Source organism: Lottia gigantea (genome assembly GCF_000327385.1).
Source record: "Lottia gigantea unplaced genomic scaffold LOTGIsca_2, whole genome shotgun sequence".
Lineage (NCBI taxonomy): Eukaryota > Metazoa > Mollusca > Gastropoda > Lottiidae > Lottia > Lottia gigantea.
In genome coordinates this window covers 805,754-833,580 of record NW_008708400.1, presented here as the reverse complement: position 1 = coordinate 833,580, position 27,827 = coordinate 805,754, and the positions used below count along the sequence as shown (strand labels likewise).

Genomic DNA, 27,827 nt, shown 5'->3' with positions numbered 1-27,827 from the left:
ACAGTCGTCATTTTAACTTTCAACTGCGGATAATTCTGAACGCAAGTGGATTTGAGAGCTCAAATTTCGACGGTGAGCTGTGAACACTATTACTGATTAGCTTAACTAAAAAAATTCCCGTTTCGAGACTAAGGTACGATCAGTCAAACTGATGGTGAACCTGTCCCGTTTATCATTATACCCCTTTACATCCGAGATTCTAACAGTAATAGGTTCGAACTAGGTAACTAGAATATTTTATAAACTATCAAAAATTGAAAATGGCTTGAAGTCCACTATATATTTTTATCTAGACTTTCAAATACTTGAAAGAAAGATGCATCCTCCCTATAGGTCGGACCTCACTAACGAAATCGGAAATTCTATATAGAAAAGAAATGTTGAATGGATCTATACTAATTGCGGGATAAATGAAAATTAATTCTTCAACAAGAAATTCAAGGATAAAGGGTGTACTTTTGGAAATCATGTATCATCATGTATCATTGTGACCAGAAGTTGATGAAATTCGCACGGAAAATGTCATCAAACATGAATTAGTTTTATTCTAGCCTTTTCCCGTTTACGTCTGTTTTAAGTTAGTCACACGCTTTACTATAAACAGCTGATTTGTATTGTTGATAACATTTCATTCATAAACCGGTTAGATTGACGTCATCAGGGCACCCTTTATGACCTCAGCTTTAATTGGCCCATACGGGTTTTTTCTAAAAAAGCTAACCAATCAAAACTTACTTCATGACACTGGTGTTGATCTTGTTCCGTCTTGTCCCTATTTTGTTTTTTTCCACTAATTAATTCAATAATTAGTTAATTAAAAAGAATAAAAATGATTCTTCTATCGATCAACATATTCTGTCATAATATCTATGCATGCATGTGGCAAAAAATGGTCGTTAACTTGAGATTAAATCTCAAGATTCTTCACCGAGCATCTAAGATGATCTGTACAATGCGCTACGAGAGCAACCGGCATATAGAGATGTGGGTAGATGAGGCCAACGTTTAATGATGCAATAAAATTAAAAATATTCATTGTTGATCCCTTATCCATCGCAAATGAGCTCCTCCCCCATTTGATCTATACGCGTCACTTAAGATTGTATAACAGTAGTCTCTTAAGGAGAGCCAATTTAAAATTTAACTTCCTGCTAATTTAAAAATAGATTGTTGAGACAATTCCGGATTTCTTGGGCTATATATTGAAATCCTCTCGACAGTCAATTATTATAAATCTTAAACTTGTTACAGTGAAAAGATCAACAAAAAATCCTCCTTGTAGTAGAAGTCATTAGAAAATTCGATTCACTTTGAAGAAATATAGATTACGACTGTTTTAGGAATTATATTCATAATCATGATGGTTTTAATGAAAGTCTTCATCTGTGCTTTGTTGGTGAACATGGTATACTCATTTACTTTAATTAAGAATATTGAACACATACTTGAACGTGAAAGAAGATCTGATGAATGTGCAGTACCTAATAATATAGATGAGTTATTTACTAATTTGAATTCTCATGTGAACCGTGTTGAGTTCCTCATTGCAGTAAACGCTACACATCAACCGAATGCACAGGGATTAATTCCACCTGCAGCTGGAGATCAGACAGATACTGAATGTCCAAAGGAATATACCGGAAAAGATACCAGTAATAGTGGAATATGGCAAAGATCAACGTGTCCATGGTTCTACAGTGAAAGAAATTACGGAGCTGAGTATTACCCAAGTAAAGTTTATAACGCTGCTTGTAAATGTGTTGATTGCTTGTATTCTAAGAGTAATTCCGAGACTGGGTGTTCCAGAATCTACAGGAATATCAACATTTTAAAGAAAACAGGCTGTAGTAATGGCTTTTATACATACGAACAAAGATCTATAAGTGTAAGTGTTGGATGCACATGTGCTAAGTTACAAGCTAATATTGGATAAATTTATTCATATTAGATTGCTAACGTTACCAACAAGTTGTTTTAGTGTGTCTCATACACGGCACGATTTTAGTAGGTCTGTTTTAAGACCAAATTTATGTAATTATTTCATAATTAATGTATGCACATATTTATTAATTCATTGCATGATAATTTATTTTAATTTATCAATTAATTATATTATTTATTACTTCATCACAAAATGCTCATAATAACTTACGCTTTTTTTTTACACTAAAAGTATTATTTTATATAATTTATTGCATTAAATATTTAAACTCTGTTCATTGTATATAAATTCATATTATTTATTATTATTTGATAGCATTCAATGCATTTATTTGTCTAATATTTATGAATGAATGATATTTATTGGTATGTTTGGTAGTATACAAGGTGAACAATCATTTTAGCTTAGGAAATGTGTGTTATGAATATTGTACGATGGATTATTCGGATTCTTATCCGAATAAAATATACCTTCTACAAGGTGGAATGTATTTCTATGTTATCAACTATCGTAATTATAGATGAAATAATTGCTCAAAGATAATGTAGAATTTAGAAATCCTAATGAATTGTACTTATTTTACTATTGTTTAAACTGAATTAATGTGATTTATATAAATGAAATATATATATAATTGTAAAATGCTTTAACTGTTTGTTACTATACTGATCTCAATTGCAATTAATTTTAAAATAAAATATAGATTAATATACTTTCTTTTCTTTTTTCGGATCGATTTTATAATACACTGTAATCTTCACTGGAGGGGTGGAGGAGGTGGTAACTATTTGTGATAAGCATTGTGCAAGATACATTTCATTATCCAACAGTAAGGAGTGATAAGATATTGATATCTTACGGTAAATTTCTCTAAAGCCATTTGACAGTACTCGAGCGTACGCAAGCTAACACGGACTTCCGTATTACAGTGGATCAGATACAAGATATATTTCAATAGAGGTTTACTATGGAAGCCGGCTGCGGCCATATTACCCCTGACTTCTCGCGGGCGAGAGACGAGAAAGCGAGGAAAGAGGCGAGAAAGCAAGGGTAAAAAAGGCGAGGAAAAAGGTGAGATTCACTCCACGGTGACATTTCGCTTTTTGTAGGTAAAATATTTTTTACTTTCTTTTTGTTTTTTGGATCTATTTTATAATACACTGTAATCTTCACTGGAGATTTTTGCTCCAATTTGTGACAAAAAGATATACCAAAATCTAGAAAAATGTGTCCCTGAATAATAATATATGAAAGTTTTAACTTAAAAAAAATTTTCAAAATCGAGTTAAAGTCCATTAAACAAAAATTTCTTCAAATAATTTATTTAACATTTAAGTGACATATAACAAACTACTTTAATTTTAACAAAAATGAGAAACGGAATCAGCAAATTCAAGCACATTCACATCATATTATTTTTCTCGCCTTTACCTCGCTTTCTCGTGGGCGAGAAAAGGAGTTTCCTCGCTTTCTCGTGGGCGAGAAGTCGAGAGTAGATATGGCCACAGCCGACTTCCATAGTTTACCTATGCTGCTCGGACATTAAAGGAATGCATGACATGTATGTAATTTTATAAGTGGATTTCATAGAAGGATAAATTAAAAAAATTATATAGATAATGTCATGTTTCGGAAATTGTTTTTGGTGAGAATCATTGCATCGTGAAATTTGAATGAATTAATCAATATTTTTCCATTACAGATTCGATTAAAAGAATGTTTATAGACCATACATCACAGGAAACACTACTTAGTACCGGTATATTTATCCTTTTGTCATATTAGCAGGTCCTATACAAGTAAAGCTGAGTCATCACTTTCCAGCGCTTTTCATTGATGTACATCGTGAGATCTATTTTATATACGTCAATGACAAAAAGGGTTGATCATCAACTGGAAATTTCCCATGAGCATCTGGAAGGTCCATCCTATTATTAATTTGACGACTTTCAAATTTCGTCATTATGTATTAAGAAAATATATTTTCAATAAGGTGACGTAAGGTCACTCAGTCCAGTGGATATTAGTCCTCCGACAGGTAGTCGGGCATAAGACAAATAATACAAACTAGTGGAGTCAGGTTCAACAAAAGAAATTCAATTAAAAATATTTTTTTTTACTAAATAAGTTATGAAGTGACCAAGAGTGGTTCTAAGAAATGTGTAATGTAATCCATTATCAGGGACCATTATAATTACGATAAGAGCCAATTATGTCTGACCTTATCTTTCTACATAAACAACGGTTCGATTGTCAACGGTAAGACGAGAATAATCTAATTGCTAAGAAACATGATGACAAATCGTCGCTTTCTTAAACACCACATACTTTTCGTACGTAGAAATAGAAGGCATGGGCGAACGAGCGTATTTTTTCGTTGGTGCACGTCGATCAAAATCGCCAACTAATTTTTCAAACAGCTTACCGTGAAAATTTTGCTATCTCTCTGCAACATATCACGGTAATGATTGGCAAACATTATTTACAAATTTCCACATGATCACGCGATTCAGGTAATTTAAATATGAAATGCTCGTCGTACATACATCGAGTATTAACTTTGAAATAATAGCTGAAACAAGGTTACTTGACACACAAACTTCATATTATGTCATGTAGGAAACTCCTTGATAAATACACTAAAATAACATAATCGTAAATAATGAGAAAGGTTATAATTATTAGGCTAATCGTAAATGATAAGAAAGGTTATAATTATTATTAACTGTGTTTTTTTTAATTTCTATAGGCAATTTTATCAGTTTTTTTAATCACTATTTAAAAATTTAAAAAAATATCTTCACTTATGACAGTCATACGAGTATCTTAGGTTTGACTATAGTAAGACAGCTATGATTTACATTTAATAATTACATGTTGTATGATAGTCATTAGAAAGTAATACAATTTGTCCTAAACTATATCTACAGGATACTTTCGAAAACCAGACCCCTGATCTCAGTTTGAAGAAATTATGAAATAAAATGATGATGAAATAAATATAAGATCTTAAAGAAGTGCTTATGAAATTTGTGAATTTTACTTAATATTTCCCTTAGCCTCGCCAAGACTTGATCGATTTTCGTCAAATTATTGTACGTATAATTTTTAAAGAAATTCCGAGGAGACTGTCGACAATTTTGTCGATAACTTTTTGTTTTGGAACTTCGAACAAAATTAAATGTTAACTTTAATCTATATTCGATTTCCATGGAAGATTTCAAAAAAGAAAATTCTCCGAAAATTAAAATTTAAAATTTATGCTATCAGTGTCCCCGATAGATACACCTACAAAATTTAGAAATCCTCTTTACAATCCCTTAAAACGGTTTATTTAGAAGTTGTTAAGTAGGCAGCTTTAACAAGTTTTGCACTGCGGCCTCATAAAGGCTTTATAGATGAAACCGTTAGAATTCGTTAGAATTCTCTACAATTAGGCCTATATTTTTCTTAATACACCAAAAAGCATAACGAACTTGAAAAGTTAACGTAAACCCTGTGGGTGTAAAATCCCGAATTCCCGAACTCTTCGAATTGGGTCAGAATAGGCATAAAAATGGAGACAAAAGTTTATATATTATAAATATTCTATAATCACAACAACTATGTTTCTTACATTTTAGTATTCTTACTCATACTAACAATCAATTGATATGATTTTATTATTAAATTAGAATAATTATTTATTTGTGGTCAGAGATAAAATAACGCAGCTTGTCGAATGCCCATGGATGTGAGAGCTATATTTCTTTATAATCCCCATCCAAAACACGACTTTAAAAACTTTGTAGCTTCCAGGCTATCAGTTTATGGTCATTTACTACACGATTTGGGCTAGGCAGTGAGATTTCCCTAATGTTCATGTCAATTGGCTTTGCTAAATACTAAGGAGAAAATTGTACACCCTATTCAGTCCTTGCGACCACATAGGGGTGTTAAATTGGAACAATCACGTTGATAAGTAAAAATTCTGTCAAATTATCTGTTCAAAAAAATAACTAACATTGTATGCAGGCTCTAAAATCCTTTCCCTTAATGAAGAGATTTCGCGTATAGTTACGGCTTGTCGCCCCCATTCCACATGGAATGTATAGATTTTTCTCTGTTCAATCTCATCAAGCCAATAAAATTAGATTTAGATATCGATGACACTGTTCAATGTTGATGGTGATTACTATTAATTCATCATAATCAACCAAGATAATCCGCCACTTTAGTTGCTTATTGTCTCTATATCATTGCTTATTGTCACCCTATTATTTACAGCCACTCCTAATCTTAATTAATTGTTGCTATTGTTATATTTTTTGTGTATATATATAACTTCTTGTACCATATTTCCTCACTTCACCTGAAGATGACAAGGTAGATTGTTGAAACGAAAAAAAAAAAAAAAAAGAAACGTAGTGTGTCATAAAACTAAGGAGTAGTATACCATGAAATTGTGTTCCGTTATCTGTACCCCTAAATGTAGCTAAAGGATTATTATTTCGTTAAATTAAGTTAAAGAAAAACTTTTCTCTTCTAGATTTCGGTGTATAGCTTTCTTAAATTTGGGAGAAAAAAATTTCAAGCCACGAAAAACCCACCAATTGATTCAATAATTAGTTAATTAGAAAAGAAAAAAATGATTCTTCTATCAATCAACATATTCTGTCATAATATCTATGCATGCATGTGGCAAAAAATCGTCGTTTACTTGAGATTAAATCTCAAGACTCTTCACCGAGTGGGTAGATGAGGCCAACGTTTAATGATACAAAAAAATTAAAAATATTAATTCATTGTTGATCCCTTATGCATCGGAAATATGAGCTCCTCCATTAATTCAGAATTAGCTAAATTAGAAGAGAATTACCAGCAGAATTCCAATGAGTGACCAATCAAAAAAGGTTAAAAAGACTTTTTTTTTGTTTATCCAGACTGTACATACATGGACATGCAATATAAGAAAATAATGATATGATAAAGAATACATGCTAATTCATTAGAAACACCAATTAATCAAATAGTTTACTTAATTTGACACTAAAAGATAAATTGCCAGGCAAGGTAATAGCTAAATTTGAAAACGTTTTCAAGAACAAGGGCAGTAACTCATACCAAATATTTTTCAATTCTTCTGATGATTACGAAGATTCATCAAAATCCGTCAAGAATTGTGCCTTCTAGAGTGTTTACGAGCTAATAATTGAACGCGTTTTCAAGAGCAAAGGCAATAATTTATACTTAATATTTTTGATTTTTCTGAATTTCGATATGGTTTATCCTTGGGTGATAATAAACACTCATGCTAAATTTCGTCAAAATCCGTCAAGAATTGTCCCTTCAACAGTGTTTACAAGCGAAAAATTGAACGCGTTTTCAAGAGCAAAGGCAATAATTTATACTTAATATTTTTGATTTTTCTGATTTTCAATATGGTTTATCCTTGGGTGATAATAAATACTCATGCTAAGTTTCGTCAAAATCCGTCAAGAATTGTCCCTTCAAGAGTGTTTACAAGCTAAAATTTGAACGCGATTTCAAGAACATTGTGCGATAACTTATACTAAATATTTTTCGATTCTTCTGATTTTCAATATGGTTCATCCTTGGGTGATAACAAACACTATTACAAAATTTTGTCAAAATCGGTCAAGAATTGTGTCTTGTAGAGTGTTTACGAGCAATTGTGGACGGACGGACGTGGGCGTATAAAAATAAGAAAACCCATATTTAAGGAGAGCCAATTTAAAATTTAACTTCCTGCTAATTTAAAAATAGATTGTTGAGACAATTCCGGATTTCTTGGGCCATATATTGAAATCCTCTCGACAGTCAATTATTATAAATCTTAAACTTGTTACAGTGAAAAGATCAACAAAAAATCCTCCTTGTAGTAGAAGTCATTAGAAAATTCGATTCACTTTGAAGAAATATAGATTACGGGTGTTTTATGAATTATATTCATAATCATGATGGTTTTAATGAAAGTCTTCATCTGTGCTTTGTTGGTGAACATGGTATACTCATTTACTTTAATTAAGAATATTGAACACATACTTGAACGCGAAAGAAGATCTGATGAATGTGCAGTACCTAATAATATAGATGAGTTATTTACTAATTTGAATTCTCATGTGAACCGTGTTGAGTTCCTCATTGCAGTAAATGCTACACATCAACCGAATGCACAGGGATTCATTCCACCTGCATTTGGAGATCAGACAGATACTGAATGTCCAAAGGAATATACCGGAAAAGATACCAGTAATAGTGAAATATGGCAAAGATCAACGTGTCCATGGTTCTACAGTGAAAGGAATTACGGAGCTGAGTATTACCCAAGTAAAGTTTTTAACGCTGCTTGTAAATGTGTTGATTGCTTGTATTCTAAGAATAATTTCGAGACTGGGTGTTCCAGAATCTACAAGAATATCAACATTTTAAAGAAAACAGGCTGTAGTAATGGCTTTTATACATACGAACAAAGATCTATAAGTGTAAGTGTTGGATGCACATGTGCTAAGTTACAAGCTAATATTGGATAAATTTATTCATATTAGATTGCTAACGTTACCAACAAGTTGTTTTAGTGTGTCTCATACACGGCACGATTTTAGTAGGTCTGTTTTAAGACCAAATTTATGTAATTATTTCATAATTAATGCATGCACATATTTATTAATTCATTGCATGATAATTTATTTTAATTTATCAATTAATTATATTATTTATTACTTCATCACAAAATGCTCATAATAACTTACGCTTTTTTTTTAAAAGTATTATTTTATATAATTTATTGCATTAAATATTTAAACTCTGTTCATTGTATATAAATTCATATTATTTATTATTATTTGATAGCATTCAATGCATTTATTTGTCTAATATTTATGAATGAATGATATTTATTGGTATGTTTGGTAGTATACAAGGTGAACAATCATTTTAGCTTAGGAAATGTGTGTTATGAATATTGTAAGAATTTTGTATAGCAAATTGAATCACGATGGATTATTCGGAATCTTATACGAATAAAATATACCTTCTACAAGGTGGAATGTATTTCTATGTTATCAACTATCGTAATTATAGATGAAATAATTGCTCAAAGATAATGTAGAATTTAGAAATCCTAATGAATTGTACTTATTTTACTATTGTTTAAACTGAATTAATGTGATTTATATAAATGAAATATATATATAATTGTAAAATGCTTTAACTGTTTGTTACTATACTGATCTCAATTGCAATTAATTTTAAAATAAAATATAGATTAATATACTTTCTTTTCTTTTTTCGGATCGATTTTATAATACACTGTAATCTTCACTGGAGGGGTGGAGGAGATGGTAACTATTTGTGATAAGCATCGAACAGGGATACGCAAGCTAACGCGGAAAATCGTGACTTCCATATTACAGTGGATAAGATACAAGATTCACCGTCTATGCTGGTCGAACATTAAAGGAATGCATGGCATGTATATACATTTCTTTTCATAGAAGGATAAATTTAAAAAAATTATATAGATAATGTCATGTTTCGGAAATTGTTTTTGGTGAGAATCATTGCATCGTGAAATTTGAATGAATTAATCAATATTTTTCTTCTTTACGAATTAGATTAAAGGAATGTTTATAGACCATACATCACAGGAAACACTACTTAGTAAAACTCAGTTTTCAATACTATTCATTGATGTACATCGTGAGATCTATTTCATATACGTCAATGACAGAGGCTTGATCATCAACTGGAAATTTCACATGGGCCTCTAGAAGGTCCATCCTGTTTTTAATTTAAGGATGACAAACGATAGCTTTCTTAAACATCACATTTATTTCTACAGGCAATTTTATCAGTTTTTTTAATCGTTATTTAAGAATTTTTCGAAAACCAGACCCCTGATTTCAGTTTGAAGAAATTATGAAATAAAATGATGATGAAATAAATATAAGATCTTAAAGCAGTGCTTGTGTCATATTGAATTTGTGAATTTTACTTAATATTTCCCTTAGCCTCGCCAAGACTTGACCGACTTACGTCAAATTATTGTGCGTCTTTAAAGAAATTCCGAGGAGACTGTGGAAAATTTTGTCGGTAAATTTTTGTTTTGGAACTTTGAACAAAATTAAATGTTTACTTTAATCTTTATTCGATTTCCATGGAAGATTTCAAAAAAAATTGTCCGAAAATTAAAATTTAAAATTAATGCTATCAGTGTCCCCGATAGATACACCTACAAAATTTACAAAACCTCTTTACAAGCCCTTAAAACGGTTTATTTAAAAGTTGCTAAAGGCAGCTTAAACAAGTTTTGGACTGGGGCCTTATAAAGGCTTCATAGATGAAACAGTTAGAATTCGTAGAAGACAAATTCTCTACAATTAGGCCTATATTTTTCTTATTCCACCAAAAAGCAAAACGAACTTGAAAAGTTAACGTAAACCCAGTGGGTGTAAAATTCTGAATTCCCAAACTCTCCGAATTGGGTCAGAATAGGCCCAAAGTCGAGACAAAAGTTGCGTCAAAGTGCGCCTTGATGATAATGAGAGGGTGACATACCACAAAGCCCTTACTGTTTTGTAAACAGGTAAACGAGAATAGTTAAAACTGAGGCTGAAACGTCTCAATGAAACTCATGTCTGGAAACCAGATATAAATATTGTTTTCGAATAAAATCGCAATAATCAAAACTCCAAATATTAGATGAAAACTGGTACAAACGTTTTAATAATTTCAGCAGGCCTTCAAATTAGCTTTAAATCTGGCTGGATGTTGGTGGGGATTACGACAGCGAAAGTATATACATAAAAAAACCATCCGATGATTAACCTTAGAGTTATCCCGATGAGGCATCTTGCCTCGAGGTACGTTCTCCCCCATGCTACCCTACTAATTAATATGTAGATGTAATTCATATCAGTTGATTGTCAAAATCTTAATGATTAAGCTAACTAAAAGTAATGTACACGAAAACAAAATTTACTTTAAAACTATTCATTCGTTGTCATTCCCAAATTTAGACACAGCCTTTGGCGGAATTTAAGTTTAGATTTTTAGAGAATTTCTCGGAGAGTTCGTAAGTGTTTGTCTATGACCCATTGGAAATACCAGGTTCTCTCCCAATTCAATCTATAGACTTTCCTTGTATACACAAAAAAAATAATAAATTTATAAATAGATGGATGCCTACTAATAGATGAATGACTACTAAGTTCATTTAAACTTAATCTTATTGTAGTGAAGGCTGCAGAATTTCGATCTTGTCATGGCATTATATTCAATAATCATGAAGGTTTTAATGAAAGTCCTAACCTTTGCTTTGTTGGTGAACATGGTATACTCATTTACTTTAATTAAGAATATGGAACACATACTTGAACGTGAAAGAAGATCTGATGAATGTGCAGTACCTAATAATATAGATGAGTTATTTACTAATTTGAATTCTCATGTGAGCCGTGTTGAGTTCCTCATTGCAGTAAACGCTACACATCAACCGAATGCACAGGGATTCATTCCACCTGCAGCTGGAGATCAGACAGATACTGAATGTCCAAATGAATATACCGGAAAAGATACCAGTAATAGTGGAATATGGCAAAGATCAACGTGTCCATTTTTCTACAGTGAAAGGAATTACGGAGCTGAGTATTACCCAAGTAAAGTTTATAACGCTGCTTGTAAATGTGTTGATTGCTTGTATTCTAAGAGTAATTCCGAGACTGGGTGTTCCAGAATCTACAGGAATATCAACATTTTAAAGAAAACAGGCTGTAGTAATGGCTTTTATACATACGAACAAAGATCTATAAGTGTAAGTGTTGGATGTACATGTGCTAAGTTGTTTGTTAATTTTGGATAAATAAGGTCTGATTTAAGACAAATTATTTTCCTTCATTATCAATATATGTTAAATAGTCATATTATCAATTTGTTCATTTATTGCAATATTTATCTATTGCATTAAATATTGAAACTCTATTCATTGTATATAAATTTATATTATTTATTTATTTATTTTCTAGCATTCAATGCACTATTTATCTCATGGTATTTATGAATGAACGTTATGCATTTGTTTAGATGTAGAAATTAAAAATATAAAAGAGAACCTGAAACTCAGAGTTTCACTTTGTGTGATCTTCACAAGTATACTAATTTTACAATGATTATAATATTTTTACAAATTCAGGACGTTGGCCAATTGGAATCATCTCCAAATTGTCTGAATTTGGTCAGAAAAAAACTTTAAAATCGGGACAAAAGTTGCTCCAAAGGCGGTCCACAAATTTGTGATTGATCACGAAAGAATATTTTGAAACCTATTTTATAATCATAACAACGATATGTCTTCCATTAATTTTAGTATTCTTACTCATACTAACAATCAATTGATATGATTTTATTATTAAATTAGAATAATTATTTATTTGTGGTCAGAGATAAAATAACGCAGATTATCCATGGATGTGAGAGCTATATTTCTTTATAATCCCCATCCAAAATACGGCTTTAAAAATTTGTAGCTTCCAGTCTGTCAGTTTATGATCATTTACTACACAATTTGGGTCAGGCCGTAAAGTTTCCCTAAGGTTCATGTCAGTCGGCGTTGCTTAATACTAAGGAGAAAATTGTACAGCCTATTCATTCCCTGCGATGGTGTGATGTTATGCCCATGTCTTTCTGTGTCATCAACTGACGTAATTATAGATTATTTAAACTGAGTTAATGTGGGTTTTATTTTTATCTAACTTGTATAATAATTGATCGTTGCTATAATTATCTCAATTTGAAGAAATTATAAAATGAAATTAATAATAATAAAATAAATATAAGATCTTAAACGAGTGATTGTGTCATATGAAATTTGTGAATTCTATTTAATATTTCCGGAGCTTAGCCTTCCGAAGAGACTGCTGTTCGAAATTCCAAATTTTCGAATTTGGGAAAGTGGCATTCGTGCTATGTAATAACCATTCAAAATTTCCGTCTTTGTAAATTCCTAACCATTTAGCGACCATCTTTGTTACATTGATGGGTTATAATTTAAAAGTGTTAAGAAACTTTGAGAGTAAAAAACCTATATGTTCAAGACAGATTTGATAATAAATTGGTAGACGAGTTCCACCAACCGTGGGTGGAGCCAAAATATTCTGTATGGTTAGTGGTATGTCGTTGGTTTCCAGGTACTCTGTCAGTGGCTTACGAGCCAAATTCATAGAGACAGGGGAGTGACTATTAGTTGTCTGCACAGATCATCAATGATATATTAGTCCCACCCTTAGCACATGCAACAACTACAAAATAAATTAACGATAACTGTAAATAAGTGTTGGGCATCACCGTTACTTTCGTCTCCTCCTAAAATAATTTAAGAATTAGACGACCGGAAACTCAATTTCATCAAATAAGAAACAAAAAATAAAGGAAATATGATGTTTTATTTAGAGGCATAATACATAAAAGTCATTAAATTGACTTACATTGACATTTCAAACGAAATACATTGTCAAAATTTGAGGTTATTATAATATAAAGATATCAAGATATGAAAAAAGTTGAAGTAAACATAAAAGCTATAAGTAAGAGTTTCATTCGAATATTGATTAAATTCTCTTAGTACGATATTTCGGATTGAGCTGCAGGTTGAGCCTAATTAAAAGATATAAATATACATGTTTAAATCTCAAAGACAAATATGAAACCGGAATTCTTGAAAAAAAATATCCAAAGTCTTAATTCTAGTCCGCATCAAATGAGAAAAGGAGCATTGAAAATGCAGAATATATTCTTCTTTAACAGAATCAAATGAGATTTTCGATTTTCGGTTCTATTTACATAATATACATTTATAGTCCGACATCTGCATGTAGATGTTGTAAAACTACAAAAACTTTTCTTTTTTTTTCGCTCGAATTGCAAAATGGAGCTCCATGTGCTCCGATTGAACAGTTAAATTCTGTTTACTTTAAGAAACAAAAGAAAACTTACAAGTAAACAATTTTCACGGATATAAAATTAAGAAACCTTATATACCATAATTATGAAAAATTTAATAATGATTTCATCATGCTAATTCTATAAATAAATAAATAAATAAATAAATACCACTTAAAATAATATAGGTCAGAGGTAATCGACAAATAAACTTCCGTATATAGCAGTACACAATACAATTGATGTGGTGTAAAAGATTTTATCATAACATCCTTGTTACAGCCGAAAATATGAGTATCCTTCCACAATGAAGTATATTTATATATAATATCGTTTCGGTATATTTCCTAAAAAAAACAGCTCTCAAAACACAATAAGATATATGGTATCTTGGTGGCATAATGAAACCCTATTATAAATAATAAATACTGATGCCAAAATATTCGATCAGGCATATGGATCTTACGAAGCTAGATTAAACACGATTTCTTCTCCTGGCTCTCATTGTCTTCCGACGGGCGCAGGTACATCCGACTGCTCTCTTCTTGTACTTCTTTTCATACGTGTAAAAGCCAGAAACGCAACCAGTTAGCTTCAATACTGGTATACGGTATACGATCGGCTGACAAGACGTTGTTGAATTAACCCCGGAACATCGTTCACATAGTCGACACCGAGCCACATTAATTACAGACGGAAAATAGCCGGGGAGATACTCTTGTACCATATCCCATGGACATACTGATCTCTGGTTGAGTTTTCCTCCTCGGCGTGATGTAACATTTTCAGGACAATTTGTCGGGGTTACAAAAGGTATTTCTGATTTTCTGCGATCACAAACCTCATAAATGGACTCCTGGACTGGTATCAGGAAAGATTTGTTTCTCTTGATTTCAGTTAACGATTCAATCAGTTCAGTAATATTATCTGGTATTTGACAATCATCAGCATTTCTAGACTTCTGGTTTAACAGAACCTTCTCCAGACTCTTTGAGTCAACTAATCCAAGTAAAACACACAGTATAACCAACATCGTCATTTTATACAAGTTCTTTCGGGCTTAATCAATATAGCTTTGAAAAATTATTCCACTGATGTGCTCTTATATAGATGGAAGGGAATGGGAAAGTTATTCTGAAAGTGTTTCATGTGATCTGGAAAATTTGGGAATATGGCAAATCATTAGTATAAATCATAATGTCCTTTTTCCTGCAAAACACTCCTACCGTTTCCTATTATGATGACTTGCGGAAGTAAATTCAATTGAGGGAAGTAAACTTGGTTGAATATATAATGTTTACACAATATGATATTATATCATATAAACTTCAAATAAAATTTGATATATTCATAAAGACATATATATTCTTTATCTGTCATGTCATACATTTCATAAAAATATGATGCACACTAACATTGTCAAACCTCTCTATTCTGCAGTGGCGATTCTATGGGAGGGTCATGGGGTATGCCACCGCTGTCAATTTTTTTTTTTCAATAGATATAGAGAAATAGTTGCCTTGTAACCTCATCTTAAGTCGTCGCGTCATCTACTTTGTAAGATGCAATCCAGAAACATGTTTTATGACAAGCTGACAATAGTTTTATTGCAAAATGACAAATTGTTTAAGAAACGCAAATATAAATCATTTTTAAAATATGTTTCTGTGTTATACTTCATTATATTTTGTGGTTCACTGATAATGCCTTTATTGCGTGTTTGTTAGAAAAAATCGACACTAAAAACAATCAGAGCACTTCGATTAGTGAATGTTCGATACTAAATTGAGCTTCTGAAAAAACCTCAACTTGTGAATGCTGAAATCATCAAGTCGGGTATGCGAAATCATTACATCGCATACGTGAAATCATTAGATTTATTCCCGTATCGCCCCTTCTCATTCAGCCACTTCCCATTATATCCCCGCCCGATTTGCGAAAAGGGAATAGTTTAGGGGCGATTTGAGAAGGGCGAAATGGGAAGGGGCGATGTAGAAAGACACCCATTTGGGTGTCTGAAAACTTTACATCGGGTGTCTGAAATCATTATGTCGGATGTCTGAAAACATTACATCGGGCATCTGAATCATTACGTCGGGTGTCTAAATCATTACGTCGGGCGTCGGAATCATTACGTCAGGTGTCTAAAAAACATTACGTCGGGTGTCTAAAAAATATTACGTCGGGGATATTAATTCAGTACGTCGAGTGTCTGAAATCATTACATCGAGCATCTGAAAACATTACGTCGGGGATATTAATTCAGTAGGTCGAGTTTCTGAAATTGCAAGACTAATATACCGAAATTAAAATAGCGTTGAGAGTCTGAAATGATTTAGACCCATTTGGGCTAATTCTCGTTTTGGTTAATTCCCATTTGAGCTACTTTATTTTCCCATTAGGGCTACTATGATATTGAAACAGATAAACTATTCCCGCTAGGGCTAATTAAGGGTACTAAGTTGAAAAAAAATCAAACTTCGTTTACTAAACAAATCTTTATTAATAGTAAAATCAAAACATTTAAAAAAATTTTCAAGACCACGATCCGACAAATGGGAGATATAATTTTTTTTTTCACTAAGTAGCCCTAACGGGAATAGTTAGTCTCTTTAAATATCACAGTAGGCCTAACCGGAAAAATAAGTAGCTCAAATGAGAATTAGCTCTAAGGGGAATTAGCCCAAATGGGAAGACACCTATGAAATTACTACACAGTTTGATCAACACGCCGGGCGACTAAAGACAGCTAATAATTAGGGCAACTTAGAGTTAATGAAATCCCAAAAGGAGTATTATTGGTAACGGGCACACTTGTCACAAGGTAAATTGGTTCAAGCCAATTGATTCAAAGATTACCGTCAAATTTTTTATAGGGTCGATCCGTAATGCTAACTATCATGAATAAATTACTGTGACCAAAATACTGTGACCAAAAAACATAATATAATAACAAGTTAAAAGGATAGGGTTTTGGGAACGTACTGGTACAGAATTAACAATCTAAAGAAGCTTTTTATCCGGGTATATATGTATGAATGGTCGGTCATATTACTGACAAGTTGTTATTAACATCAGAAATAGTACATGAAGTGATCGATTCCGTTTAAAACAATGTAATATGCACAAGACAAGTTGGCTCAACCTACACATTTTATAATCTCTTACGCCACCATTCAGTCTTTAAAAAAATTAGATCAAACTTTCGTTCCGTTTTTTATTAGGTTATATTTTTAATTTAACCATTTCAGCAAGGGTTTGAAGACGACCCTCTTGAATATTCATCCGTTTGATGACACCGCGAACGAATCCAATTTCTTCCCCCTCTTATCTATCGGTGGGATCTTGTGACGCAAACAAAAGGTGCATCCCGAGAAGCATTAGACACTGAATGCACCTTTTGTTTGCGTCACGAAGTCCCAGAGTTTTGTATGTGCATATTTATGCATCATATCATTTCATTTATTAGCAATTGTATTGACATCTACTATATCATGTGGTAGATAGACATCTAGAGACAGAATGATATCTGGAGACGGAATGCCATCTGCATATATCTATATAAGAGGCAGAATGATATTTAGAGACAAAATGTCATTAAGAGACATAATGACTTCTAGAAACAGAATGACATCAAGGGACAAGAAAGACATCTAGAGATAGACAGATATCTAAAGACAGAATGATATCAAGAAACAGAGTGCCATCTGGAAATAAAGTCGACATCTAGAGACAGAATGATTTTTAGAGACAGAGTAGCATTGACATTTAGAGACATTAGTTCACTAAGAAACATCTGGAGACAAGGTGGTATCGATATCTAAAGGCAACTATAGGCATAATGACATTCAGAGACATCTAGATACAGAATGTCAATTAGGAGATAGAATGACATCCAGAGACAGAATGACATCTTTCGGGGATCGTATGACATCTTATCGGGACAGAATGACATCTTTTAGAATGATATCAAGAGACAGAATGACACCTTGAGACATCTAGAGATAAAATGTCAACCAAAATAATAATGACATCGAAAGACCGATAAGCATCTAAAGAGACGCCTTGAGACAGAATCGCACAGACATGGAAATAAAATATGTTTGTACTATACTTTTAAAGGGACAGGTTTGCCATCCGTTAACGGTTTGACCAATAGTACATCATAGTCTCAGAAATAGGTAGTTTTTTTTTGCTGAGCTAATCAGTTATAATGTTCACAGCTCTCCTTCGAAATTTGAGCCTTGAAATACATGTGTGTCCAGAATTATAAAGAAAAGACATATATATAAAAAAGAAAGTGAAAGTCCTCGTTTGAAAGTATATTTGAAAGAATTACATTTCTAGTACTTCTGAAGACTCTACCTATCAACCCTCGAAAATGGCGAATCTGTCCTTTGAATTAACTTTGAGATTTGACACTGCGATGATGTAAAAATATCCAAACCACAGTTGGCTTATTTTAAAAACATACAAATAATAAATTTCCAGGCTTGATGCCAACTCTCTAATTAAGTATAACCTTGTCTTTTGTAAAGGTTGATCTCGACTTCATTCATTTTTATTGATATAACATGTTATTTTTGTAATGTGTATTGAAGGGTACGTACAATAGGGACCTTCCTCAATTCGCCTATTGGTCACATGGGGTGGGATTCCCTGCATGGATTTGCTTGTTCCGCGCGATCAAGTCAGGTGATCACGTGTCTAAATATAAGTGAAAAATGACAATTAATTAGGAAATGTATGTATAAAAAGGAAGTACTCGATACTCTATTATCAACCGTTTGCTAGAGATCTACACATTGTAGTCACATGATTGACTTCATGTCCTATTTTGCTCACTTATGTCAATAAAATAAGGCATCTATGGTCCACCAATACTTTGTCTTTGTTTGTAAATCGTAATCAGATGTACCAAGGCGGAGTGTCAGTCTCTATATCCTTTTAAATATAATTAAAGGGCTTAATTTTATATGTGTATCGTGGACGTATCCGATACACGTAAATATTTTTTAGAAAACATCTAGAATGACATCTACATACATAATAAAATCTACAGACAGAATGTCATCCCAGAGATTGAGAGAGAGAGAGAGAGAGAGATTAGAGAGCGTGAGAGAGAGAGAGAGAGAGAGAGAGAGAGAGAGCCCTTCTTGATAGGGCATATCGGAGCTTGGGGAACTCATAATATGTATTTCATACAACTGATTTTCAAATGTTTGTCGAATTGAAGAGCCTTTTCGTTAAAAAGAAAGAAAAAAGAAACATTTTATCTATACCAGATCGCAGGTCATAAGTAAATAATAATTATGATGTCATCCGAATTCCCCGTTGAATTACATTAAACATTTAACACAATGTAATAATAACGCAATAATTTCATTTTATTCAATCGATACTATGCATTTCCACTTTTTTGTTTTTACCAAATTTATTCTATTAAAGGGATTGTAAGGAGGTTTTCTAAAATTTTTTATGTGAATCGGAAACACTGATATATTATATCACCAATTTACATCATTCCAATTTTCAATCAGACGTCTGTGGTTCCTGCAATTCAACTAAAAATAAGTGTTTTGATTTGAAAGGTGCAAATTGGTGTCCCTGATACACATAATTCTTTTTCAGAAAACCTCTTTACCATCCGTTTAAGATAAATCCGAGTCTTAGAAGTTTTCTAAATTTTGTATGTGAATCGAGGACACTGATATCATTTATTTGCATCATTCTAATTTTCAATCAGACGTCTGTGGTTCCTACAATTCAACTAAAACTACGTGTTTTGATTGGAAAGTTGCAAATTGGTGTCCCCGATACACATAATATTTTAGAAAACCTCTTTACAATCCATTTAAGATAAATCCGAGTCGTTGCAAAGAAAAAAAAATATACAAATACGATCTCGTTGTGACAAGTAGACCGCTAACAGTTGTCCATAGATATATAAATGGAATTTATATAATGGAAATGGAATAAGGTTAACACACTTCCTTCCACGAAAATTCCCTCTAAAGTATATAGTAACCAGTAGGCTAATAGTAAAGGAAGATAAATACTATCATTCTATAAATGTAAACTTAGAAACTAAAATTACCTAATATATCTCACGTTTATCACCAATTAATACTTTACTGGCTATAAGGAAGTCAATATTAAAGATCAAACAAGGAAATTTGTGAGAGCATTCCTTAAAAAATGCACTTGTTTCTTACTAACTTTTAAAACATGTGTTTTATGTATTATGTATTTTTGTTATTCTGGCCAAGAAAACTTCAATTGCACCAAGAACAGTTATTTGTAGCTATGAATAGCCGCATGTTCGGTCTTGGCCAAACTTTCGTTCATTTTTTTTAAGCTTTAGTGATTTAGCCACTACATAGAGTCTAACGACAGCCATCTTGGACATTTATCCCGATAACCTTGTGACCTAATCTTATGACCTGTGATAACCAACCTCCCTCTCAAGAGCTGGGATTAAAGTGCGAATAAAGTGTAAAAGCATAAGACTAGTATCAAGTCCACTGAAGTTCAAAATAGAACATCCTTTCAATTGGATCCTGTCAAATCTGATTGGTTAAAGCAGAGATATTCAGGTTAGGTCAAAAGGTTATTGGAATGAACGTGGAAGAGGGCCGTCGTTAGACTTTAATTTTGGTTGCTACATTTGAAATAAAGCTTAACGGAACGGCTAATTTTAATAAGACTGGCCGCATGTTAGATTTTATTGGACATGGCTAATACTTTGGACGAATAACTTTTACCAAGCTGGAATGACAAGCGAAAGCATTCTTGGTAATTATTGGCATTGCATAGGAAATGCAATTTTGTGAATCGACCAAGTTCGATATACACTTGTAAATGTTATAAGTCACAGTGTTAAAACATTGTACAGTCATAGAAATCATTTAATATTCAAAAACACAAAATCAGTGTCATATTCCTACGCTCGAGACAGTGGATTGGCAAAATCTATTCTTGTGAGGTCAGGAGAGTTTGAAAATGAAGAACTTAAATCCCGCAATTTTATCGAATTATATTTGGAGACGCCACAGCATCAAAATCAATTGTTGCTCATCGTGTCACAATCTGCAAGCTTTTTATTCGAGATATTTTAGGAGCCGCGGTGGCTCAGTGAGTTAGACGCATGCTCAGTGACCTGAAGATCGGACTTTCAATCCGGTTCCCCCTTGTCAGTGATGCAGGTCGAAGGGGTTGACATGGACAAAGCGTCTAGTCGTTCGGATGGGACCCATGTGCTACAGGCGGTGCGAGTTAAATATCCCTCGACAGTTGGAAATCGTAAAAAAAGTAGGCTAATATCTGTCTTGGCTTAATTATCCACATTGTACACTGCATGACGTTGCCCGTCTTCATTGGCTAACATTGTACAGAAAAGTATGACGTAAAACTCCATTCATTTTATTTCATTTATTCGTATTTAATTTTATGTGGCATAATTATTCTATTGAAGGGAAATAACTCTTGAAATCATACCCATGGACCCACATCGTCAATTCATTTGCCAGCTCTTTCCATGTTAAATCACGAAATTCAACCTTCTATACCTATAATAAATTGCGCTGAACACTTTCTAATATGTCGCATGAAAGTCTGGACAATACTTAGAAACTTGACAAAAATACATCATGACCCTGAAAATCTTAACTACTAATTGGCTGTGACTGCTCACAAAACGACTACTTTTATAATTATCCTTCAGCATGTAAATATCAAATCATCTCACAAAATCTGAAAGAAATGCAATTTTAGAAATCAAATAATAAATCTATGCCAAAAGTTAGTCAAAAATATGCATGCAAACGCTCCTAAAGAAAAGAAAATATCTGAAAGTGACGCGGATTAAATGTTACCATCATTTGCATAAAAAAGCTTTATCGGTGTCCATGATTTAATCACATGTATATCAGTTGGGTTTCATATTTTGACAGTTGCTCTGGTCTCTTTTGCTAATTCCTTATCTGGAATAGGAATGGACTGACTGACCATTCGTTCAAAAGTTGCAATCGTTTTAATGAAAATATTAGGACGGACTTCATCGTCACTCATTTACATAGCATAGTTTATTTTCTGTTTAGTCTATTAGGAGTGCTTTGGTCAAATCCATTTCTATATCCAATCTGAAAAATGCTTCAAAATCCTTTGAAAAAGTAGATGTAGCAGACGTATGTTCCACATATTGTCACTTCAAATTTTAGGAGTGAATATAGGCCTATGCTTATGGGAATTATGTGGTGCCAAAATCAAGTAAAAAACTCAAAAACTGACAACAAAAATTGGGATGATAATTAAAATTGATCTCTTAAGAACAACACCTCAATTCTTCGTCTTTACTAAGTCACATAAAAGCCTATCAATGCCAATTGTCTCTTGATTTTAAGATGTCTAGTTTTATAATAAGCTATTAATAATAATATTATTAATATTCCAACAACTTTAATCTTCCTTGACCATCGCACAAATTCTCTCATTTATACCATCCAATAAATATATGAAATAACCACACCAGAGGCTACCTTCAAAGTTTCTCGGACCAACTGCGAGAGTTGGAGAGTACCAAATTTTTATACATTGTGTATATTCAAAGGCCAATAACTCTGTAATGAATATGTCAAAATTAACGGTTCAGACAACAATGATAAACATGAGTTGTGTAGTTAATATTTCCTACGGAAAATAAATAGGTTGATTCATTCATATTTCTCATGAGAGTAGACCTAGTATCCGTAGATTGAAAGATCCGCAAGCACCCCGCTTCACCCCTCTCCCCCTCAACGTCAACGCACACACGATCACTGGTCTCGAGAACGAATTAAATATGATCATGCCAATCATTTCTTTCGTGTCGTTGTGCGAAAATATACGATCCACAATAAAAAGTTTGAAATTTCCGCACAGTTTTTGCATTTTTGTTTGAAGTGCGGGTGGATGTTTGGCCCTTGATAATAGTTTGGAAATGCGTTATATTTAGAATTTAAGCTAGAAATGTCGTTCAGACTGTAATGCCTTTCACCTGCTAGGATCTAAATTAAAATTTAATCGAAATGAAGTTAGTAGAAAGATAAAAACAGCAACGTAATATGTTACTTTGTACTCAAAAAACATCATTACAGAAAATTTCAAAATGTTATAGCCTAAAGGTGTTGATATAAATTCATATATTTATCGTATGCATGACTAAAATCCATGTCATGTCTATATTTGTATATGAATTTATAGATGAGTTACAAGCAATTGGTGTTGTTAAATCGGCACCTCATTTGAAACTAACACTGTTTATAGAATTTGTGTAACATATATACTGATACTGATTACAGTAATCTGATCACAAGAAAAAGTGTACATTAAATTTTGAGTGTAAAAAAATGTAAACAAGACAACGTAAGTTGGTCACAAGGTAAATTAGTCACTGTTTTTTTTGGTTACAGGGTAAAGTACACGAAATTTTGAGTGTGAAAAAATGCAAAAAGCCGAAGTAATTTTGTCACAAAATAAACTGATCACAGTAATATGGTCATAAAGCATATTAGTTACTGTTTTTGGTTACAAGGTAAAGTGTATACGTAATTTTGAGTTTAAAAAAATGTAAACAAGGCAAAGTTATTTGGTCACAAGGTAGACTGATCTCAGTAATATGGTCACAAGATAAATTAGTCACTGTAACTTGGTTACAAAGCGTATATGTAATTTCCAGTGTAAAAATGTAAGCAAACCAAACTAATTTGGTCACAAGGAAAACTGATCAAAGTAATATGGTCACAAGATAATTTAGTCGCTGTTATTAACGACCATTTCATAAGTAGTATATTTTAACGAGTCTACACAGTTTTGAGAGAGATTGAAATAAAATACCCCCAATGGACGGATATCTAGTACAATATAAGTAAGTAAAGCCGCTAACACTTGTGTACAGAATGGAAACTCAATTTAACGGCACCACTGGAAGTCTGATTATCAACATTTCAGTTTCGAAATAGTATTTATGATATAACGGTTTAGTATGTTTCAATAGAGGGCTACGATCTATGATGGCACAATCTATCTATATATATATGAGTAGTTTTGACACCGAAATCTAAAAGCATTGATAGAAACTGTCGACACGTTCTATGAATACAAACACTACCAGAACCTCTTTCTACCAAAAACCTTCAGAATAACAATTAGTTCAAAGCACGCCACGCTTGTAGTTAAGCGGAAAATGTAATTGAAACTTTCAAGCCTTCGCCATGACAAAGCTATTACCGTCACCTTTATATTATTTCCCCCTCAAGATTTTGTTTGCATCCAGAACAAATTGTCCTGTGTACAAAGATTGGACTGTATACTTTACCTCAATCTGACAGAACAGAACTACCACTTTTGTGATAAAAATGTCACGTTAAGTTCGTGTACAATTTAAAAAAAAAACCTCTTTCCAAATTATTATGACAAAAGCAGGAAGTAACGCACTCTTACAGGGACAGGTTCGCCATTTGGGAGGGAGGGGGTGATTTGAATCTTGATTATATGTAGTCTTCAAAAGTACTAGAAATGTACGAATATCGCATAATTCCTTCTAAAATATCTCAAACTAGGAATTTCTTTTCCTATTTCTATAAATGTTTTTCTATATGTGGTAGTGTCTCAAGCAAAGACGAGACGTCTTTTTAACGTTCAAACGTGGATAATTCTGGACGTATTTAGATTTGAAGGCTCAAATTTCGACGGTTTGGGTTTATGACTCGGTATTATTAGTTGAAACCTTTAGAATACGTAGGGGACATATTTATCTACAATTTTATTTAAAGTGACAGATGCGCCATTTCCGGTGGTTGATTTTAGTCTTGAATATATCTACATAGTCTTCATAAAAATCGCATAATTCCTTCAAAAATACTTCAGACTAGAAATTTTCCTCCCTGTTTCCATATATGTCTTTTCTATATATCTCAGAGTATCTTAAATTGACGAGTTGTCGTTTAACGTTCAATTGCTGATAATTCTGGACACACATGGATTTGAAGGCTCAGATTTCGACCGTGAGCTGTGGACAATATCACTTATTCCCGTTTTTGAGACTAATGAGTGATTGATCCAAAAAAATGCCGCATCTGTCCCTTGAATCCGTACGGTAGTTTTTTTTATCAGCTTCATAAAAGCATAGTTTACTAAACGTTTTAAATAGTTATTGCATTTAAAAATTAACGGCTGGATATTTTTGGTTAAAGCTTTTAGATACGTTTAAGGGACACATTTCTCTAGTTTTTTGTGTATAGATTTCAGTTATTTTAGTAAAAAGAAAATTTCAACAAGTAGTCTGATGATATTAGGAGATCCTTGTGCTTTAAAGTCAGAACAACACACCAAAATCTAGAGAAATCTTCACTTATCTGAAAGTTTTAACTCAATGAAGACTTCAAGTATCTTGTCGTTAATTCTAGAACGTCAAAAGTAGTTAAAAGGTTTACGTAAACGTTTTAATGTTTTTGGTTATTGTTGGATGTATGAATTTCAACAAATATAAACGCCAAATCAAAGATAAATGCCTTTTCCTTATTCTACAGGTTACAACTAAAAATAGTATCGACTCATTATAAGGCCAAACGCCACAACTAGATCAAACTGCTTTATTAACAATTGCTCCATCGCCTATGCTCCGTTTTCAATCACCCCTTTTAAATAAATCTTTATCCGGTGTATAAATAGAAGTAAATAGCATATTTAAGAAATCTTTCATGTATAATTCATAATGTAAAAATAAAAAAAATATGCATACTTCTTCTTTAAACTAAAACAGCCATTCATATTTTTTTATATAAAACAGTGATTATAATAGGATTGATGTATAGAGTAGTTAATAAAAAATGAAAGACATCTGGAACCTTTAGATTTAAAGATTTCGATCTTGGGAAATGCCAGGCATCTATTTATCATTGAAGTAAGGCTGTGATAACACGGTTGGTAATATCAAATCAATCTTTTTCGCCACTCTTCATCTTTCCTAAGTTATTACATTTTCTAATTCAGAACATGCATGAAATTTAATTACAGCATACGATGATAGCTTGGCAAGGAATAAGAGTAGCACATATAGTACATATACGCCCACAACCACATGCTAATCGCCAGAAGTTATAAATGAATGTATAACAACGTTCTCCGCCACACAGATTTACTTCATTTTGTTATCGGTGAATATTAAACAGGCTGAAAACGTAAAAAATAAATGTTTGGTGGCACTATCCTGATAAAAGTGCAAAAAAGGAATTGAATTCCATTTAATTTCATAGCATTTCTACATTTGATTGGACCATGATTTAGCTCTCGACAAATAAAAAAAAATTCCAAACTGCTTGGTTGACCCAATTCGAAATGCATTCGCTAATTGGTCAAATTGCAAATGACGCATTCGTAAGACCAAGGGCTAGTTAAGTATAATAATAAAATGGAGAAGATAGTTCTGTTGACTAGTCCTACAATATGAAAATTATATCAATCGAACTGCCTCTTAGGATAAACAAACAATTGACAATTTTGAACTGGGCCAAAATGACTCTTTGTTCATCAGTGGATTCCTATGGTGTTACAACTTTACAACAGAATCCCTCTTTAATCCAATAAATCCATAAAACTAAGTAATAATTTGTAATTTTAGTAATTTTGGGATATGCTTTGAAGCGTATGGATACATCGTCTTTCGTCATGGCACAAAGTCCAACTGATGAATATAATACACTTGTTGGCTTGTTTGAGAATTTAGAATTTATGTCCATTTTAAGGGGTAGTATTCCTTTAATTCAACCTTTACAGTGATACATTTTCTTTATGATTCATAAAAATATCACGTGATCTAAAGCAGATATATTCACCATATGTACACAGTTTATTAATTAATTTCAAAGTTTTCAATGACAAAAAGTCCACACCAGTTAATTCAAATGGTCAATATCATACATAATTATATTCTTAATCAAGTAAAAAATCGATATTGTGAGTAGATGTAGTAGTATTGGGCGGCTGCAAATCACTCAGCCGCAAATACAAACAGATATGGACGTTACAAAGGTTTTTCTTATGTATCGCGCAATTTCATCTTTGGAAGGATTTTCTGCCAAATTGGCATTATCAAAGCAAAAACGATTAAGTCCAAAGTTTCGAAATAAGTATGTAAGATTATGTTTTTCTACCAATTTGATCAAAATAAAAAGATGTATGTTCATGCATTTTCCATTTTACTGGGAAATGTATCACACCTATTCCCGTAGCTACCGAAAAAATGGATTGCCACCCCCCACCCTCCTCCTCTTGAAAATATTCTTACAACGGACCGATTGCACTACTGCCAATAAACACCATACACCTGGATGTCTGGATATATTACTTGCCCCTCCGAACTACGGGCCTGAGCAAACCCATATTGTTAAAATAGAGGTTCCTGGTATTCCTTTGCAATGGAATTTGTCAAAAATATGCAAACTTTGTTCAGTATTCATTTCAAATATTGATTTGTTATCCAATTTTAACATTGCTTTGATAGGTTCATAGAGACATTATCAGACGCTAGAATGAGTGTAAAAACCCTCAAGAATACAAAAAATCATATTGTCTATCCATTTAAAATATGGGAATAAAAACTAAAGATTAAGAATGAATTAAAAATCAAGCCGCTACAATTTTTAAACTCACGACCATAACGTGTATGAGTCACCAGCTTGTTAACATAAGACATTCAACCTCAATTCATATTAGTGTTTTCACTTCACTGACACTATTCAATACAATGTGGTAAACACAATACCTAACAGCCGAGTTGCTCATTAACACATCTTAACAGCTCTACCGCTCCGATTGTATCTTCTAAATACCTGCCACAAACCAAAGCACGACCTTACAGCTAAAAATAAAACGAAACGACTATATTCGCCGGCCTAAATTTAGTACGACT

At 32.6% G+C, this 27,827-nt stretch overlaps 4 protein-coding genes across 4 annotated transcripts; 3 read left to right on the top strand and 1 right to left on the bottom strand.

Moving 5' to 3' along the window:
• Nucleotides 1-1,360: 1,360 nt before the first annotated feature.
• LOTGIDRAFT_152641 (hypothetical protein) lies at nucleotides 1,361-1,933 on the top strand (the record flags this gene model as incomplete). The annotated part of the gene is made up of 1 exon (XM_009053165.1): nucleotides 1,361-1,933. The coding sequence occupies one exon, from the start codon at nucleotides 1,361-1,363 to the stop codon at nucleotides 1,931-1,933; it is 573 nt and encodes a 190-aa protein (XP_009051413.1).
• Nucleotides 1,934-7,786: 5,853 nt separating this feature from the next.
• On the top strand, nucleotides 7,787-9,211 carry LOTGIDRAFT_228210 (hypothetical protein). The gene has a single exon (XM_009053164.1). The coding sequence runs from the start codon at nucleotides 7,900-7,902 to the stop codon at nucleotides 8,473-8,475; it is 576 nt and encodes a 191-aa protein (XP_009051412.1). The 5' UTR covers nucleotides 7,787-7,899; the 3' UTR covers nucleotides 8,476-9,211.
• Nucleotides 9,212-11,273: 2,062 nt separating this feature from the next.
• LOTGIDRAFT_152639 (hypothetical protein) lies at nucleotides 11,274-12,006 on the top strand (the record flags this gene model as incomplete). Its single annotated transcript, XM_009053163.1, has 2 exons — nucleotides 11,274-11,756; nucleotides 11,968-12,006. The coding sequence occupies 2 exons, from the start codon at nucleotides 11,274-11,276 to the stop codon at nucleotides 12,004-12,006; spliced, it is 522 nt and encodes a 173-aa protein (XP_009051411.1).
• A 2,348-nt stretch (nucleotides 12,007-14,354) lies between these two features.
• Nucleotides 14,355-14,918, bottom strand: LOTGIDRAFT_152638 (hypothetical protein; the record flags this gene model as incomplete). The annotated part of the gene is made up of 1 exon (XM_009053162.1): nucleotides 14,355-14,918. One exon carries the CDS (start codon nucleotides 14,916-14,918, stop codon nucleotides 14,355-14,357), a length of 564 nt encoding a protein of 187 aa, XP_009051410.1.
• Nucleotides 14,919-27,827: the final 12,909 nt, after the last annotated feature.

What these genes read in the sequence shown, in the direction of transcription:
- LOTGIDRAFT_228210 (XM_009053164.1), top strand. Translation starts at nt 7,900, where the DNA reads ATGATGGTTTTAATGAAAGTCTTCATCTGTGCTTTGTTGGTGAACATG.